At 43.2% G+C, this 17,251-nt stretch overlaps 2 protein-coding genes across 6 annotated transcripts in view; one reads left to right on the top strand and one right to left on the bottom strand.

Annotated features, from left to right (window-relative positions):
• The window catches only part of LOC310911861 (L-threonine ammonia-lyase-like), a 32,996-nt gene extending 26,325 nt beyond the window's left edge, over nt 1–6,671 (top strand). For all 5 annotated transcript variants that reach the window (XM_083865861.1, XM_083865860.1, XM_083865859.1 and 2 more), the window contains one exon: nt 3,214–6,671. In XM_083865861.1, coding sequence (XP_083721987.1) covers nt 3,214–3,312 — 99 coding nt within the window. In that variant the 3' untranslated portion in view covers nt 3,313–6,671. The remainder of the gene's footprint in view (nt 1–3,213) is intronic.
• Nucleotides 6,672–7,889: 1,218 nt separating this feature from the next.
• TMEM254 (transmembrane protein 254) lies at nt 7,890–14,738 on the bottom strand. Its single transcript, XM_083865916.1, has 4 exons — nt 14,618–14,738; nt 12,864–12,967; nt 11,626–11,685; nt 7,890–9,443 (listed from the first exon to the last, which is right to left on the bottom strand). The coding sequence occupies exons 1-4, from the start codon at nt 14,711–14,713 to the stop codon at nt 9,323–9,325; spliced, it is 381 nt and encodes a 126-aa protein (XP_083722042.1). The 5' UTR covers nt 14,714–14,738; the 3' UTR covers nt 7,890–9,322.
• Nucleotides 14,739–17,251: the final 2,513 nt, after the last annotated feature.

Below are 17,251 nucleotides of genomic sequence, written 5' to 3'. Positions count from 1 at the left end.
AATCTATAAGGTGAAGTAATCTACACTGGGTGTTTACCAAATAATTCAAAAAATTGCCCAGTTGTTGATTTTTAAAAAAATAAACCCCTTTTTCTAGATACAGAAGTGAAAGCAGTGTATATAAATAAATTTTTCACTCTTAACTCCAGTGACTTTCATGCAAACAAACCTATAATGTTGCTAAATGTGGTGTATCATGAATACTAAATTATGCAAATTCAACAACAATAGCTTAGGATGATGAATATGATTTCTAGAATTAAAGAAAGCAGGATACAAAGGTTCAATGGATGATTCACAAACATAAAGAACTGCACTAGTTACTTAGGATTAGCTTTACATGGAGCCTGGAAAAGCACAAAAGACTGAAATGTCTTGATTCAGCAGTATTACTCACATTTCCTCTGCTCTCTAACATTGGCTCAGCATGTCCACCCACTATTTATATATATACACACAACCTACAGATAGTAGGCATCAGGGAACTGAGAGACATGCCAATTTCATTTTTAAAATCTAGGAAAATATGATCTAAAAGGCAAAGTGCCTCCATTATGAGAACTTGCAGTTAAAAGGGAGTAGAGGTGCCCACCCTATTCAGCACACAACTTTACACATTTCTTCCTTTTGTGAAGTTATGAAATCTCCTCTCTTTGAAATCAGTGCAATTCCTAAGAGTATTTGGATTTATGCATCTGGATTGGGGTGTTGCACAGCAATAACTTCTGATCAATTTTTTTTCCTTTAATTTTTTTTTTTTTTAGCTTTTGTCCTGCTTCCTCAATTATTTCCAGTCATTAAATAAAACTCAGAAGTCATTAATATTCAGTGAAATCTCTTCTGTCTTTAATTACTTGTATAGTTCTGAGGCACTTACTCTTAGGTCATCAATAGCTATGCAACCTCCTATAGCAAGTGGTACTGGGGTGTTTCTGCATCCCACATGAAATACAACCTCATAAACCTCCCTGTGAATGTGAGGGTTGCTCTGTTGACTCTCATGTAAATTGTGTGTCCCAGGTGAAGCAAGCAAGAGAGAACAGTTTGTGGAAGTAAAACTGCAGGGTAAATTGGCTTAATCTAAGCAAGAAAGTAAATTGTTGCCTTCCTTGCTGCTGAGATCTGTAGCTGTCCTGAGGTGGTGTGTGATTCTCTCTTCACTCCTGCTGGGACCAAATGCTGTCTGTTCCCTCTCTTTGAGAACTGTGAAAAATCAGGTGAATTTCTGGAGTTGTTTGTTATCACTGCTGTTGCTGTTCCTACTTTTATGATGCACTACAGCATCATATCTCCCATACCAGCTGCTGGTTGTGGTGCATGCTTAGAACAAAATGCCAGTGTTTTTCCAACCTATTCACCAGCTCTCTGGCTCCAGTTTAGTGAGGCCTGCCTGGTTTCCATTGCGAGCAGAAAGGAAAGGGCAGAGAGGATCATTAGCCATAAATCAAAATGCTTCCCCATGCTTGCTCCCAGGGCAGAGCAACAGCTTGCTGCCAGACATTCAAGGCTGAATCTGTCACATCCAGGCTGGTTCCAAGAGCAGCAATTGATTTACTCAGGACAAAACAGGCATGATTACTGTGGAGGAGGAAAACATCTTGCTTTTGTTAATTACAGACTCCATGTGAGATGCATGTGTCCCCTTGAAGACATGACTGCAAAGCTTTAGGGATTTGTATGAACCAGGGAATGGATAATGGGTGTTTGGTATATTGGTGCTCTCAGGTACTTTTCCCAATCATTATGTTCTCTCCCCTTTCCTCATTATTACTTCCCCTCTATGACTGTCCTTCTCTTGAGATTAAATCCCACTTTTCTGAAGAAGAAAGAAATTAGCATCTAATTTGCATTCCAAATAACCAAACAAATAGAACTATGTGCAGCACAAGAGGTGAAGAATTACAAGACCAGATCAGAATTGTGGCTTAGGATATTTGAGAAGCTGTAGCCAGTTTTCTAATTAAGTGAGCTATGGCTATTTAGATTAACTTGGAGTGTTAGTGTTTTATATTTTCATTCAGCAGTTTTGCTAAAGGTTTATTGCTATTTTAAGACAGTTCCAGAAAACATGAATTCAAAGTTCTTATTTAGAAATGCCCGTGTAAACAAATTAGAGTATTTTTTGCCTTGTTGCTTTCTAAAAGGGATGCAGTTCTGATAGGAACGTTTTGACAGGGCATGTCTGGAGCAGCCCAACATCAGGTTATGGTTCTGCTGTTGTTGTTCCTGTGCTCTCTGTAGATTTGCCTGTTACAGTGAACTCTCTGCAACGTGACTCATCTTAGGTCCTTTCCTTGCTAGATCTCCATGTTTCTGTCTTCTTTCCATGTGGCACTTCTAACACCAGTGATGATCCTGCTAGCAGGACTAGCACTAATGGAAGTCTCAAATTGTGAAGTGTAATTTTCCTTCTGCACCTTTACATTGGTGCTCAGACTTTCAACTGATGGGGCAGGGATGTGAGTATGCAAAAAAAGAGAGATTTTAGAATTTTTTTTAAAATGCCATTGAAGTTATTATCTTTAGTGGCTACATGACAGGATTTCAATAGTACTTATGGAGGCAGGTGAAGAATTCAAAAAAACTACCAAGATTAGTTTTGCCCAAGTTGTTTTATTAAGCAGCAGAACAACCATAAAAGAAAACTAGAAGTGATGCAATAAGCAAACAAAAACCAGAATGAAGCAAGAAGGTGTGTGAGACATGAAACCAGCCAAAATACTGCAGAGATGATAAAGAACTGGGGGTAACTCCATGACAGGCAAGAGAAGGAGAATATAAAAAGCTTGAAGGATGGAGGTTCTGGAGTAAACACTTGCTAGGAATATGGAAATGTGGTGAGGTGAGAGTCAGAGGTGGGTGAAGTGGCAGCAATGCCACACACATACCCCAGGGAGGGGAAAAGAAAAGCTACCAACAGACGTCTCCAGGGAAGCCAAGAGCAGAGAAGTACCTTGCCCAGGAGCCAGCAGAGGATCAGCTTGTCTTTTTAAACTTTGAAGGCAATAAAGTAAGGTTTTTGGAACGAGGTGGGTTGGAAGAGCCCCAGCTGTCTGCAATGTCAGTTTTCTTACCCGCATAGAGAGCAGATGCGAGGGCCAGTTTTTATTTTGAACCGATTGCTTTTATGACCGTATTTTAAGATTAAGTTGGAAATGGCTTTGTCTGAGATTGCTGCTGTGCCATCAGGAGTGGTCCTCATTCTTTTGCCAGGTCATCTGCACTGTGGAGACCAGAGACAAGATCCACACAGCCCAGCTGAGGAATGCACTCTTGGAACGCTACCCCACAACTGCCTGGACGGAGCGGTGACGGGCACCAGGGCCTCTGGCAAGGATTCTGCTGAGCCCCATCTTGAGGCTTTCACAACAAACATTACCTTTCAAAGCTGAACAGTTAGAAAAATAGTTTCAGGATATTTATTTCCTGCTCAAAATGTAGTAAATGTCTTTGGGGGAAAAAAGAGTTAAAACTCAAAACTTTAATTTAGCTGAGGGAAGCTCTTAGTCTCTGCTGCTGTTGGAATTCCTCAGTTCATTATCAGCTGGCTGCCTGGATTTTAGCTAGTTTGTAGAATCCAATGATATTCCATAAACAAACAGGGAGAAGGCATTTCTCTTTACATTTGAATATAGATCTCTCAAAGGTCTTTTGATTTTGATGCCCCTTGTTAAAGCAATGCAGCTCTTTCTGCTGGACTTTGCCACACTGTAAGTACAGAAATTTTCTGTTTCCAAGCCAGAAGCAGTTTTCTGTTTGCTAAATCTGCTTCAGGAGGTGTATACATGTGTGTGAGTTGAACACACTTCTGTTCTGATCTTTTCTATCATGTGAGGAAAAATTATGCTAATAGAAGGTGATTTAAACACAGACAGAAAAACCCTTGGAAGATAAAAGCCAATATAGATTAATTTTTTCCCAAGGGAAAATGATCCTATTTGCAAAATAAAATTCCAAAATATTTTGCAAAAATTGAAAAAAGTATTGAGTATGATTAGAGCTCATAAACAGAACACAAATGTATTTCTTGCCTCTGCTTTTGGAGACTCAGTATAAAAGGTAGCATATGAACTGGCTTGTGTTTCTATATAAAAAGGGGTCTCACTATCCATGTGAATTTTGTAATTAGCATTCCACTGATTATCTCAGTCTGTCTAAAACAGATTCCATCCATCTCACCTGACAGATTAAGCACACTGTTAATGGTGACATATATTTAAAGGCCACATATTAATAGCCAAAGGCAGTGCTGGGAGAAGAGGAAGCCTAAGTCTTAGGCACATGGCTAATGCAATTAACAAAGAACACATTGACCTAAATACCATTTCTATCACTACAGTCAGAGGCCAACTAACCATATAATGGTGTGGGATGGCAAGAAATGTAAGAGAAGTTCAGGCCCTCTACTGAATGTGCACACAACATAGTTGTGCCTTTTCATTTGGGCAGAATTTAACTTAAGCTCTGGGAAGACCTCATAGTACCTTCCAGTTCCTAAAGAAGGCCTACAGGAAAGCTGTGTGGGTCCAGGGGCAATGGGCTTCGGAGTGAAAGAGGGCAGATTTATATTAGATATTAGGAAGAAATGCTTCACTGTGAGGGTGGTGAGGCACTGACACAGGTTGCCCAGAAAAGTTATGGATGCCCCATCCCTGGAAGGATTCAAGGCCATGTTGGTTGAGGCTTTGAGCAACCTGGTCTAGTGGACAGAACTCCATGACAGGGAGGTTGGAACTAAATGGTCTTTGAAGTCCCTTCCAACCCAAACCATTTTGTGGTTCCATTATCCATCTCCCTCTGCAGCTTATACAGGCAAGATGGGATGAGAAGGGCAGCACTGTGGCTGTCTCTGCAGTATTATTTTTCTGGGAAATAATCTGTTTGCTCCTTCTTGTTGTTCACAAAGGAGTACAGAGTCTGACAAATGGTGGCCAAAAAATAGAAGTTGATAGATTTGGTCTGGTTTTGGAAGGACCATTTTGCTCTGCACTTGGAACTAAAAATTATTCATGCTCCAATGGTTAGTTTGTTCCCTTTTTGCCATCCAGAATGATGGGTATAGTCATCATTCTTGGTCCTGTAAATCACAGCTCTGTCCTGTCACACACGAGTCCTTTCTCCACTGCCAGAAGAGTTTAAGAAATCCGTATGGAAATAGATTACAGAGTCCATATTACATACTTGCTACTTCCATTGAACAAGAGATGAACACCAACAAGAAGTGAACAACACCAAAAAACAGATTTGGGGATGAAAACCCACTATAGATATGGGTCTAATTACCCTGTCATGTTTTTTGGCAAAATCTCAGGAAATTTTGAGGATGTTTCAGGTACCTATATGAGAAGAAAATGGAGCTTTATAACCAAAGTTCTCAGTAGTGACCAACAGGTTCTGCTGTCTGGATATTTGGTTTAAAATTTTGTATTATCCTGGACTTTATTGTTTTAGAAGCTCAGATCATTAATAACTTCTTTCCTAATCAGTGGGAACTGCATTTAGCAGGTCTTCACAAACTTGGGGCAAGAAGATGGAGCAGATAGAGCAACCAAAATCAATGCACTTGAAATCACTGTATGGTTTTGGAAATGTGTTTGTGGTGGGGGGAAAGAAGGTGAGGTCCAGAAGGTGCTTAAAATGTCAAATGTGATATTTGCAGTTTGGTTTTATTTTTATTGTTTTAAGTATAAACATACTTTAAAGTGTAAATCACTCTTCAATAATAAACACTTTATATGTGAATATAATAATACCAGAGGTTTTTCTCATTCTATATTGCCTTTATTGAAGTCTCATTGGCGTAAAAGATAAAATTATGATCTTCCAAGGGAAAAAAAAACCTCAAAATGAGACATTTAAATGAATGTATGCTTCGAAAGAATAATGAAATACCTGTGTTGCTAACCTTTACCCTTTTGAATTATGAAGTATAAGATCTATGGCATTTCAAAGATCTACTAATGTGATTTTGAATGTTTTATTTAAAGTATTTTTATATAGAGTGTTCTTATGTACCTTGAAAAATAACTGTACTGATTATGTAAAAAATTCACTAATGGTTAAACCAGCAAAATATAAATCTAAGCATTGTATTTATTTGAAGAAGAATTAAAATTCTGCTATGCCACCTCAGCAATGAAAGATTTGTCATTCTCTTGTTTGATATTGATAGCAGCCTCACTTTAAAACATCAGAGTTAATATTTTTTTCTTTTATCTGTCCTTGACACTGGCTCAAAATCCACATCATTAATGCAAGGGGGGATTAATACTTAAATCTCTGCCAGTACAGGTTTTTGCAGCACCAGGAGCAGTTCATCTCCCCACGCAGGTGGCATGTCCTCACAGACAGCACTTTGCCTTCTGACCTACTGCTTTTGGGAGATTCACCAACTCCCCATCCCACAATGCAGTAAGTACATTTGACATGTTATTGTTAAAGTTTTGCTGGAGCGAAGCATAGGCATGTGGTTTACTGAAGGGAAAAGTAAACTGCAGCACTCTGGGGTTGGGCTGTCATTCTTGCTAGTCATTTACTGGATGGCCTTGGTTTCTCTGCAATAGTAACAGCTCTTCTGTACATTTCCTTGAGGAAACTGGGGTTTCCTTTCAATGAGAAGCAATATTTTGAAATATTTTGTTTCAATGAATTGCTTAATTTGCAAGTATTTTCTTTAGGCAAGCAGGATTGGTTGGGTGTTGCTGGGGTTGGTTTGACACCCAGCCCAGCCTTTGGGAACACAGGCTGCACTTCTGTTGTGGAAAGGGCACTTCTGTTCTGCTCCTCTGTTGTGGAAAGGGCATTTTGATTGCAGAGGAAAGAGTGGCTGTAAGTGATTAAGAGTAAATCCTTTATTGTTGCTGTTGGACTAGCCTGGAGAAATGCTAGTGCCTGGAGTAACCAGCAGCATTTCCAGAGCCTATCAAAGCCAGGAATGTGTGTCTTTGTGAGCTGAGTGAGGTGCCAACCTGGATTCGTGCTCCTGTTGGCTTTTAAAAATAATTTTGTAACATATTAAGAGTATGTTTATCTTTCTGTGCTGTTACGGGCACTATAAACACTTATTCAGAAATGGTATCTCAATATTATTTTCAGTCTTGTCATGCTGTGGGTTTCCTCTTTTCCTCAAGGCCAGCCGGCATTGCTTAGCTCATTCTCAGGTTTGCAGTTGGGATCTTGTTGTGAAGCCTCCAAAACTTTATCAAAGAGGTATCAATGGTGTTTACAGCTCTGGGACACAGGTTGACAGCAAACACTGGTTGGCTTTTGTCTGATTTTTGTTTTTGTGGGTTTTTGTGGTTTTTTCAAACAAGTGTTAAGACTGAACTGCTGTGAAGCAAAAGTTGGGGAGAGAAAGTGTCTGAAGGTAGATGAATACCTGGGAGTTGGCTTTTTAAAATCTTTGATAAGCAATGACCAGCAACCTCCATGGAGACAACTGAAATCTGTCATGCTGAACAAAAATCACAGAGAGGCTTCAAAAATGGTGCTGATGCCAGTGCCTGGCTAAAACTTGTTCTAACTCAGTCATTTTCTTTATCTAAGGCAGTACATATTTTTTCCACTGTAGCTTCCTTGGGCTGCCCTGGGGAAGCTTTGCCATTCCCTGGGTAAAAGGAATTAGGGGCAATCTAACAGGACACAGTTGACTTCTCAGAGCTGTGATTTACCTGTGGCCACTCCAGAGCCCAGGGGAAGGGCTGAGGGTGAGCCTGACCCTGCTTGGAGAGCAGCCTGGCCATGGGAGGAGAAGACAGCCCAGTATCAGTGACGGGACTCACTTTGGAAGCTGATTCTGCAGGTTCCAAGGTGAGCACTGATACTGGTGTCAAGGAGCTGTCTCTGTATTTTGTATGGGCATTTTATTTCTGGGATGTATTAAAAACAACTTCTTCACCTTCTGAAAATCTTTATTCCAGGGTCACAGACTAAGACAAAAGGTTACACAGTAAAACGTAGCTCAGGCTCTTGACATTCCTGATGGATTTCTAGCCACGAAGAGTTTCTACTTCTCTATAAAATGTTTAAATTAATGGTTTGCCATTAAACAACAACAAAACCCAAACCACAAACAAGCCACCATTTTAAACCCTCCAGTTCTCCATGCTTTTAGTACCCACTGAAAGCAAAAACTTTATGTCCCTATGCTTGAATAAGAATTCCCACATGGAAGTGTTACAGTCTATAGGTACTGCACAAGGAACAAACTTACTTGTTACTGCCTTGTGGAGTTCTTAGAGGTTGGAGAAAGAACAACCTTTTCTTACCCTTTTCTTCCAGAACAGCATCATGGCAAGTGGCAGGGTAAAACTTCTCCCCACACCAGAGTTAGTACTTTATAACTTAAATAGTTATTCCTTTCAGAAGTGCTAAAACTACACAAGCTAAATTCTTGTTTAAATATCCAAAAGTAAAAGACAATCTGATGGAACTCACTACACATACAGGAAATACTCTTGAGGGCTTATGATGGTCTCTCAACCTTAGGTTTCTGAAGACTAGCATCTGGGAAGCAGTGGTATATGTTTATTCACTACATCTAATTTCATTCCCAAATACCAACTTTTCAGCTAGATTTTTAAAAGATTTTTTTTTATATAATAAATTACTTAAGCTGCCCTCAGAGCTACTTTATACTATAACAACTCCTAACTTAAAATCTTCATTAAAAAGATGAGGTCATGCTGCATGAATTTTAAGGCACTTGTACTAAACCAAGTTTAAGTGCTTTATGTATCCAAGCTCACTGCACCTCAGCCTGAGCTGAGACAGGGTCTTTTCAATGTTCCTGCAGCAGTACAGTGCTCTGTCCTTTGTGGAACAAAATAAGCAGACAAAACAAAGTACAGAGAGCAGGTTTTAACAACAACAACAACATCAGTCCGTAGAGAAAATACAGGTAATTTTAAATCCTATTACAAAACAGGTGCAAGCTGCCTTGAGGCTGTCAATAAGCCTTCCCTGTTGCAGAAGAGCAATTCTCCTCATGAAAAAGTAATTTATCAATCACTGCTACCAGCTGTCAGCAACGGGTACACATGTCAAAATCTGCACAGCAGCAACTTCTGGCTTCTTGCATAATAAATAGGATTAAAAATTCGGTAGTGCCAAGACTGAAGGGCTGATTTTCTACTGAACTATCCACAGGGCCCTGAGAATTTTAATTGTGTTGTTTAGTAAGAGGAGAGCTGCTTGGGTAGAAGGGCACTGCATCATGCAGCAGGAATGTAACTTAGCTAATTACAGCACCTAGACATGTACGTGGGGGTCTTTTCAGAAAAATGAGATCAAGTATGTGAGAAGTGACTTCTTTCAGTGTCTTCTAGTACTGCTTCTTGGCTGCAGGCTTGTAAGACACCAGGAGACCAAAGGAAGCATATCCAAAGAAAAGGGTCTGAACGAACCATTGGAACTGAACAGCCGGGTCAGTGATTCCTTTAGCTCTGTAAATTAACAAAAACACAAAATGTGTCAAAAACTTACACTCCTGCAGGCTGTACTGGTACTTATAAAGTAAGGTTAGCTATCTCCACCCATCCTTGAGATCCAGACTGGATTAGAACATTTCAACTCAGCACAACAGTTTCCATCCACTGACACATTTCCTGTGCTAACTAAACATACCAGTTCTTGTGGTTTTAGGATTTTAAGCTATTAATTGAACAAAAGTTCTTTCAGACATTCTGTGCATACAATTTCCTCAACAACACATAAATTGCAATCTCTGACTGTCCTATTTGAAATGTCTTATCCCAGAAGTTTGTGTGTAAAGGACCAAGAAACTGGAGTAGCTTAATGTCAATGTGAACATTAATTTCTTGTTGACTGTGTTAGTGAAGGGAAGACTTTATGCTGACAATGACTGTGTGATGAGGGATGGAGAAACACCAGTACCTGAATTTGTGGCTAGACAAAGACAGATAACAGAGCTGAAGGCACTTCACTTATCTTATGAAGGAGACCTTCCTATGTAAGTCAGTTTTAATGTAACATATGTGACTTTTTCTGTATGTTACAGGAAATGTCATTTTCTTCTCTATTATTCTTGAGAAGTACTCCTACTGAAAGGAACAAGTATAAACACAACAGCAAACCTAAGGGATTTCACATTTCCATAAACAATTCCCTCAGGCACAATTCCTGTGCTTTTTTTGTTTATAATGCTAGCTGCAGTGCTTTCAAATCAGTGCAGAACCTGGAGAACGAGGGCTTAAGAAATTTACCTGTTGCTACAAAGCAAGCTTAATGAACAGAACATATGCAGCAATACAGGCCAAGAGCCAATGACAATACTACTGCTGATTAACAAATTTGTATCAGAGTTCTCAAGTTTTGCCTTGTGCCTCCTTTGTGATGTTGCCAAGTAGACATAACTGTTACACAAGTAAAAATAAGTGGTGTTTGGTGCTCACAGAAGTACAATTAGATAATCTAAAGCAGCACTCCTGATGAGATGATGATGGGCAGGCCATCTCTGGTTTGTTTTTTTTGTTTTTTTGTTTTTTTGTTTTTTTTTTTTTTTTTTTTTTTTGAGGGTTTTAACACTTCTCTGTAAAACTTCATCAGTAAAATTAATTACAATACACTCATTTGGTATGTTCACTGGTAGTCAAGCTTCCTCATACTTAAAAGAATTGCCTTAGGCTCAGATACTCATTTATTTACACATTCAGACTTAAAGTTTTAACTTTCAAGCATAACTTAAAATCAGAGTCTGATAAACACAAAATTTTTACTATCTCTCATTCTGAAGCCAGAGATTATTCATTCACATTCTACTACCTTAAAAAAAAAAACAAAAACAAAACGCTTATGCGCTGTTCCATGAAATAAAATCCTGTTGCTTCCAAGAGCTGTTACCTGAGAAGCCTGGGACAGACAGCAGTGAATGACCCAAATGAAGTGGAAACTCATCATTTGTATCACGGCAAACAGACTGGCCACCTACTCTCCAGAGCAGGAGAACCTAATGAGTACCTACATTCTCCTGAATTACTGCAACCACAAGTCAAATGAACAGAAGGACCATGAGTTTGGACAGCACTCCTTTCCAGGTAAATTGTTATCCTAAGGTAAGACTTGGATGGCCTTGTCTGTACAGTCCCATTAGCTCAAGTATTTTATCCCACTGACCTGCAGATGGAAGCAGATCTGAAAGAGTCCCCAAATCAAAGTGTCCAATTGTATTCTCACAATATGCGTGCAATTGTCTAAGTGTGTGATTAGCAGTATTGCAATACTGATGAGGCAAGATCTGATAAAACTGTAACACCTGAAGTTATCAGACTATTTCTACACTACCTGCTGCTCCCTCTGCCTCCTGAGCAGCAGTGTCACCCAGTGAACAGGGAGCTCAGAGACACCAGACAAGCTCTGGCAAACGCTGCTGCTGCCAGTTCTGCAAGTCACCAGTCCTTGGTTTTGCTGCACAACAGGAACCACTGGGAGAACTGGCAGCAACCAGCTGTGGAGGACAGAAAACTATCACTGCAGCAGGAATTCCACCAGCATCCTCTGAGTTCACTGCTGCTGAGAGCCACCACAACCAGCCTGTAGCTGATGTTACTTCAGTCAGAAATCCTTAGCAGAGAACCTGTGTTGGAGTGAGAGGAGGGAGCAACTTACTGGCATAACTTCACACAGCAGAGGGCTTCCACTATGTGGATCAACCAGGACACCCAGAACCTGGTGGAAAGAAAACATGGGTTATTTTGATAAAAATTAGGGAGAAGACTGTTGGATCCAAGATTCATCATGCAGAGAATATAAATCTGGAAGTACTGAAGTGATGACTTATTTTAACCTAGAAAGGAAGGTGTGTTTTTCATCTTGGAAAAAACCCACAAGTGTACACTTAAACTGAAGCCCACTGAGAAAATCAGAGCAACTCTAAGTTGTGCAATAAGCCTTGACGTGCTATTTGAAGCATCCACTAGGCTTCCAAAACTTTCAGCACTTAGATTAAGCCAAAAAGCCAAATGCTTAGTGAAAGCAGTACAAGTTAATCCTAGTTAAGCAGGCAAAATCTATCCTTTTACTTACACAAGTATTTTTAGTGGTCCTAAGGAGCTACTTAAGTTTTTACAGATTTACTTCTACAAAAACAACTGGGTGTGTAGATTCAGAATATATAATGTGACTTGATAAGCACATTTGGCTACGAATTTTAATACAGAAACCTTTGTAGGGAAAAAAAAGGATATTCAGTTGGGATCAATACCTTGCTAAAGCAAAAGATGCTCTGAGAAAAGATGAAGGTTTTACACGATGCATAGTAAAATAGACAAGAAAGTCCAATTGATTTCTGTCTTTCCAGGAAGTCAGCGAGCTCAAGGAAATATTGTTTAATTAACAATCTCTTTTGTTAATTAAAGTAGCAAAAACTAAGTTTGTAACCCAGGAAAACTTAGCACTGTGCAGGTTATTTCTCGTGTAGATCAGGGTAAGCGAGTACAAGGGTAGAAAATGTTCTTTAACTGAAGCTGGATAAAAAAAGATTCCTAAAGAAAGAATTGAATGGCTCAAGTAACAACTAGAGAAAAAAAAAGACTTTCAGTAGATGATACAAGTATAACTTTGGACTAATAACTGTCATCAAAAGTAGTATCTTAACATTTTTCCCTTTCTTGTTAAACCATCAGTGATGCCAAATTCAAAGTTGAATTTTTAAACTATCAAACTGCTCTTAGCCTGTCTAGCCCTCTATGTACTTATTACCCCACACCCTTAATTGTAATGAGCTTGAAAGGAGAGCTCTTTCAATCTAATTAACAACTGGGTTACAGGAAGGCTTGTTAACACAGACTAACTAAGCACAAGAGTCAGAGAGAGGCAAAATAATTACACAGTCAAATATAACTTACCCGAGGTAGACCCATTTGTGGTGGTGTTCCACTAAATAATTAAGGAAGGTACCAAATAATCCCAAGTAATTATAAGGTATAGTTGAAGGCAAAAGTGCTACCCACTAAAAAAAAAAAAGAAGAAAAATTTGTTATCTTACTTCAAGGTAGAGGTACTATCAATTTAACATTCAAAATAGCTTTATTTTTGAGCCCCATGAGTTTAGGACTCATTTATTCACAGTACTTAAATTCTTTCATTCCATTAACTTTGTCCAAGGACCATATTCTTCCTTTATTCTTCCAGTAGCCTTTGAAAGGTTCCAACTAGGAAATTTCTATTCCTTGACATACCAGATGCCAAGAGGATAAGTTTAAGGTTGCTGTCTGGGTACCGGGAGTGCATCTGCACGTTAAGTGGCATTTAAGTTGTAAGCTCATTACCTATTAGACATGGAAGCTGCAAAACCTACATTATCCTTGTCCTGAAGAAGTTAATCTGAGGCAAGTGACCTGAAGAAGCCAAACAATGAATACACTGCTCAGGAGGAATAACAATTTATCTCAAACTAGGGGACAAGTCTTTCTTCTTTTGTCCTCTAAAAAAGAATCTGTCAGATTTTTGTTTCTTTTTAACAGGGCACAGAAGATAACTGAGCACAAATCCCAAGACCAGAAATGCAGAATTTTTTTTTCCAGGTTTCTTTCCTGTCACAGAGCTGTCCACAGTGTTTACCACTGTGTCCCCTGATTTTCACAGGGGGAGGAGGAGCAGGCAGTGAGGGATGAGCTGTGCCCTTCAGAGTCCACTGGGGAGGTAAGGTGAGCACTAGGCCAGGCCAAAGTTCACTCTGCCTTATCTTGCTTTTGGTATCAACACTGCAGTTTCTCACTATATGTCAATTTAGCTATGCCAAAGATGTGGCTAGATGATGGGTATAAAAAGGGAATCTGCTTAAAGCTCATTCTGTTTCTTGAAACAGTCCAAAAACTGTTTTGTGAGAGGCTTGATGTTCCTTGACCATCATTTTTACAAATAAGTAAGTTTAAGTTTAGAAAATCTGTGCAAACAGAAGAAAAATCACAACATGTGAAAGTCAAGGGATGCCTCTTATAAACTCGTTAGATACATCAATAAAGTGTATCTAACATTTTGTTAATGTTAACAAAACATTAAAAATATTAATATTTTTAAACATTAAAAATATTTGATGTTTTAAATAATACCCCTGCTCCAGTAATCCAACCGAACTTAGCTGAAGTCTGTTTTTGGAAATGAAGACAACTTGGTGAACTGTGTTTTCCAACACCACCAGCCCGTCCAGCCTGTGCCTAAAGCCCTCACCTGTAAATACACCTTATGCACTGACATGCCTCACGATTGTCCCGGAGCGAGCTGTGCTGATGCTCAGCGCCTCAATTCCCAGCTCTGGGAATGCCACAGCCCCTTTCCCAGGACACCGGCCCCGCAAACCCCCAAACCCCGCTGGGTGCCCCGGGATGCTCCGCCCGGGCCCGGGACGCGCCTCCAGCGCCGCGGCCTCGCTTCCTTCCCTCCGCAGGCCAGGCGGGTTTTCCCTCACGGTGCCTTCCCGCACGCCTCTGTCCACCCTCCTCCCTGCCTGGCCAGGGCAGCCGCCTCTTCTTTCCTTCTTCTCCCCATTTATTTTAGGGAGCGGCGTTTCCGCGCACACCAGAGAACCTGTTCCACGCACCCCGCGCCTTCCGAACGATCTCCCTCCCTCCTCCCCTCCCCGAGCCGCTCCGCTCCTTACGCCGAGCAGGATGTTGCCGAAGATGATGGCCACCATCCAGATGAACCGGGAGCGCTGGAAGTGGCAGCTGCCATCGCGGCCCCGCTCCGCCGCCATCCCGCCGGGCCCCGCTGTGAGCCCGGGCCGCGCCGCCGCCGCTAAGGCCGGGCTGAGGGGGGCGGGCCGGGCTGAGGGGGGCGGGCTGGGACAGCCCCTGGGCGGGCACTGCCCCTGTCCCTGGGCGGGCACTGCCCCTGTCCCTGGGCGGGCACTGCCTCAGTCCCTGGGCGGGCACTGCCCCTGTCCCTGGGCGGGCACTGCCTCAGTCCCTGGGCGGGCACTGCTCCTGTCCCCCGGCGGGCACTGCCCCTGTCCCCCGGGCGGGCACTGCCTCAGTCCCCGGGCGGGCACTGCCCCTGTCCCTGGGCGGGCACTGCTCCTTTCCCTGGGCGGGCACTGCCCCAAAACCTGGGCGGGCACTGCCCCTGTCCCTGGGCGGGCACTGCCTCAGTCCCTGGGCGGGCACTGCTCCTGTCCCTGGGCGGGCACTGCCCCTGTCCCTGGGCGGGCACTGCCCCTGTCCCCGGGCGGGCACTGCTCCTGTCCCTGGGCGGGCACTGCCTCAGTCCCTGGGCGGGCACTGCCCCTGTCCCTGGGCGGGCACTGCCTCAGTCCCTGGGCGGGCACTGCTCCTGTCCCTGGGCGGGCACTGCCCCAACCCCTGGGCGGGCATTGCCCCGGCCTGGCACCGCCTGCCCGGGGAGCCCCGCTGGGAAGGAGTGTGGGCTCCTCCGATGGGCCTCTACAAGCCCAGGCTGGGGACAGAGTGGCCGGGAAGTGGCCCCGCGGAGAAAGACCGGGAGTGCTGGTCGATACAGGCTGAACATGAGCCCGCAGGGTGCCCACCTGGCCGGGAAGGCTAGTGCCATCCTGGCCTGGATCAGCGATAATAGTGTGGCCAGCAGGGCCAGGCCAGGGATCATCCATCCCCTGTGCTTGGTACTGGTGAGGCCACACCTCGAGTGCTGTGTCCAGCTCTGACCCCCCAGTTTAGGAAAGACATTGAGTGCTGTGTCCAGCTCTGGGTGTCTCAGTTTAGGAAAGACATTGAGTGCTGTGTCCAGCTCTGGCCCCTCAGTTTAGGAAGGACATTGAGTGCTGTGTCCAGCTCTGGGGTCTCAGTTTAGGAAAGACATTGAGTGCTGTGTCCAGCTCTGGGTGTCTCAGTTTAGGAAGGATGTTGAGCTGCTGGAATGTGTCCAGAGAAGGGCAGCAAGGCTGGTGAAGGGTCTGGAACACCATTACTGTGAGGAGCAGCTGAGGGAGCTGTTTAGGGGTTGTTTAGCCCGGGGGAAAGGAGCCTCAGGGGAAATCCTGTCACTCTGTACAGCTGAAGGAGGCCGTAGCCAGGCGAGAATCGGTCCCTTGTCCCAGGCAGCCACTGGCAGGACAAGAGGACATAGTCCAGAACCACACAAGGGGAAATTTGGGGTGATTAGACATTAGATGAGCTGCCCAGAGAGGTGGTGGTGGTGTCACCGTCCCTGGAGGTGTTTAAGAAAACACTGGCTGTGGCACTCAGTGCCTGCCATGGTCTAGTTCACAAGCTGGTGTTCGGTCACAGATTGCACTCGATAGTCTCAGAAATCTTTTCCAACCTAATCTATTTTGCTATTCTGTACCGAACGTGGAACAGCACAGAAGTTGGAGCGAGCTTTTAACCTTGACCCTTTGCTACTTTACAGCAACAGGGGCGGAGAAAACACAGAGAACGGGCCGATGGCGGCACAAGCGGCCCGTGAGGCGGGCCCGGGCCCTGCTCTGTGCCGCGGGTACCGGAGCGCCCTCTGGTGGCACCGGGCGGCGCCGCGGGGCCGAGGCGGCTCCGGGGTGTCCCCTTTGTCACCCGAGGTGTCCCCTTTTCCACCCGGGCTGTCCCCTGTGCCACCTGGCGGGTCCCCTTTGCCACTCGGAGTGTCTCCTTTGCCACCCGGGCTGTCCCCGGGACACCACACAGGGATCGCACACTGGCTGCAGCGGCATTCACTGCTAGGCTAAAATAAACACCAATCGGCCTCCCTAGAGCTGAGCAAGTCCAGTCGTTTATCTAGAACAGTACAGAGCACCTTCCCTTTTGAAAACTAGCGCGTTAAGTCCAGCGTTTTCTTATTCTGTGCCCTTTTGGGAATGTGGGCTCTCGGTGATGAGTGACCAGGGCCTTGGAGCAGCAGCTCAGGGGTAGAAATGTTCGGAGGTGGGTTGGGCGGGTTTATGATTTCCTTTGAGCTTTGTTACCTGTTTGCTCGGCAGGACTGACAGTGTAGACATACTGTAAAATATTGACTGTGCTCTTCTCTTTCCTGCCTGCAGGCTAAACATGCTGCTCTGTTAATTATGTGTTAATGACGGGTCTGTGCTTTTTACCCCCTCATTTTTTTGGGGTGTTCTTTGAAATTGCAGGAGAATTTGGTAAAACATTCCTGCTGTGGTAAAACTGTTGCTGGGAATCCCTACAAAACCCAGTGAGGTCGGCTATGTGCAATTACACCTGATTTAAAATTTCCCTGTGTTGCTTTGCTGATGCAGGAGAGACGAGTGCATGGCCCCACTTACATCTTAGTATCTGGGAGAAATTCCTTAAATTAAACTTTTTTT

This window comes from Zosterops lateralis, assembly GCF_965231275.1.
Source record: "Zosterops lateralis genome assembly, chromosome: 8".
Classification (NCBI taxonomy): domain Eukaryota; kingdom Metazoa; phylum Chordata; class Aves; order Passeriformes; family Zosteropidae; genus Zosterops; species Zosterops lateralis.
This window is presented reverse-complemented; position numbering and strand designations above follow the sequence as displayed.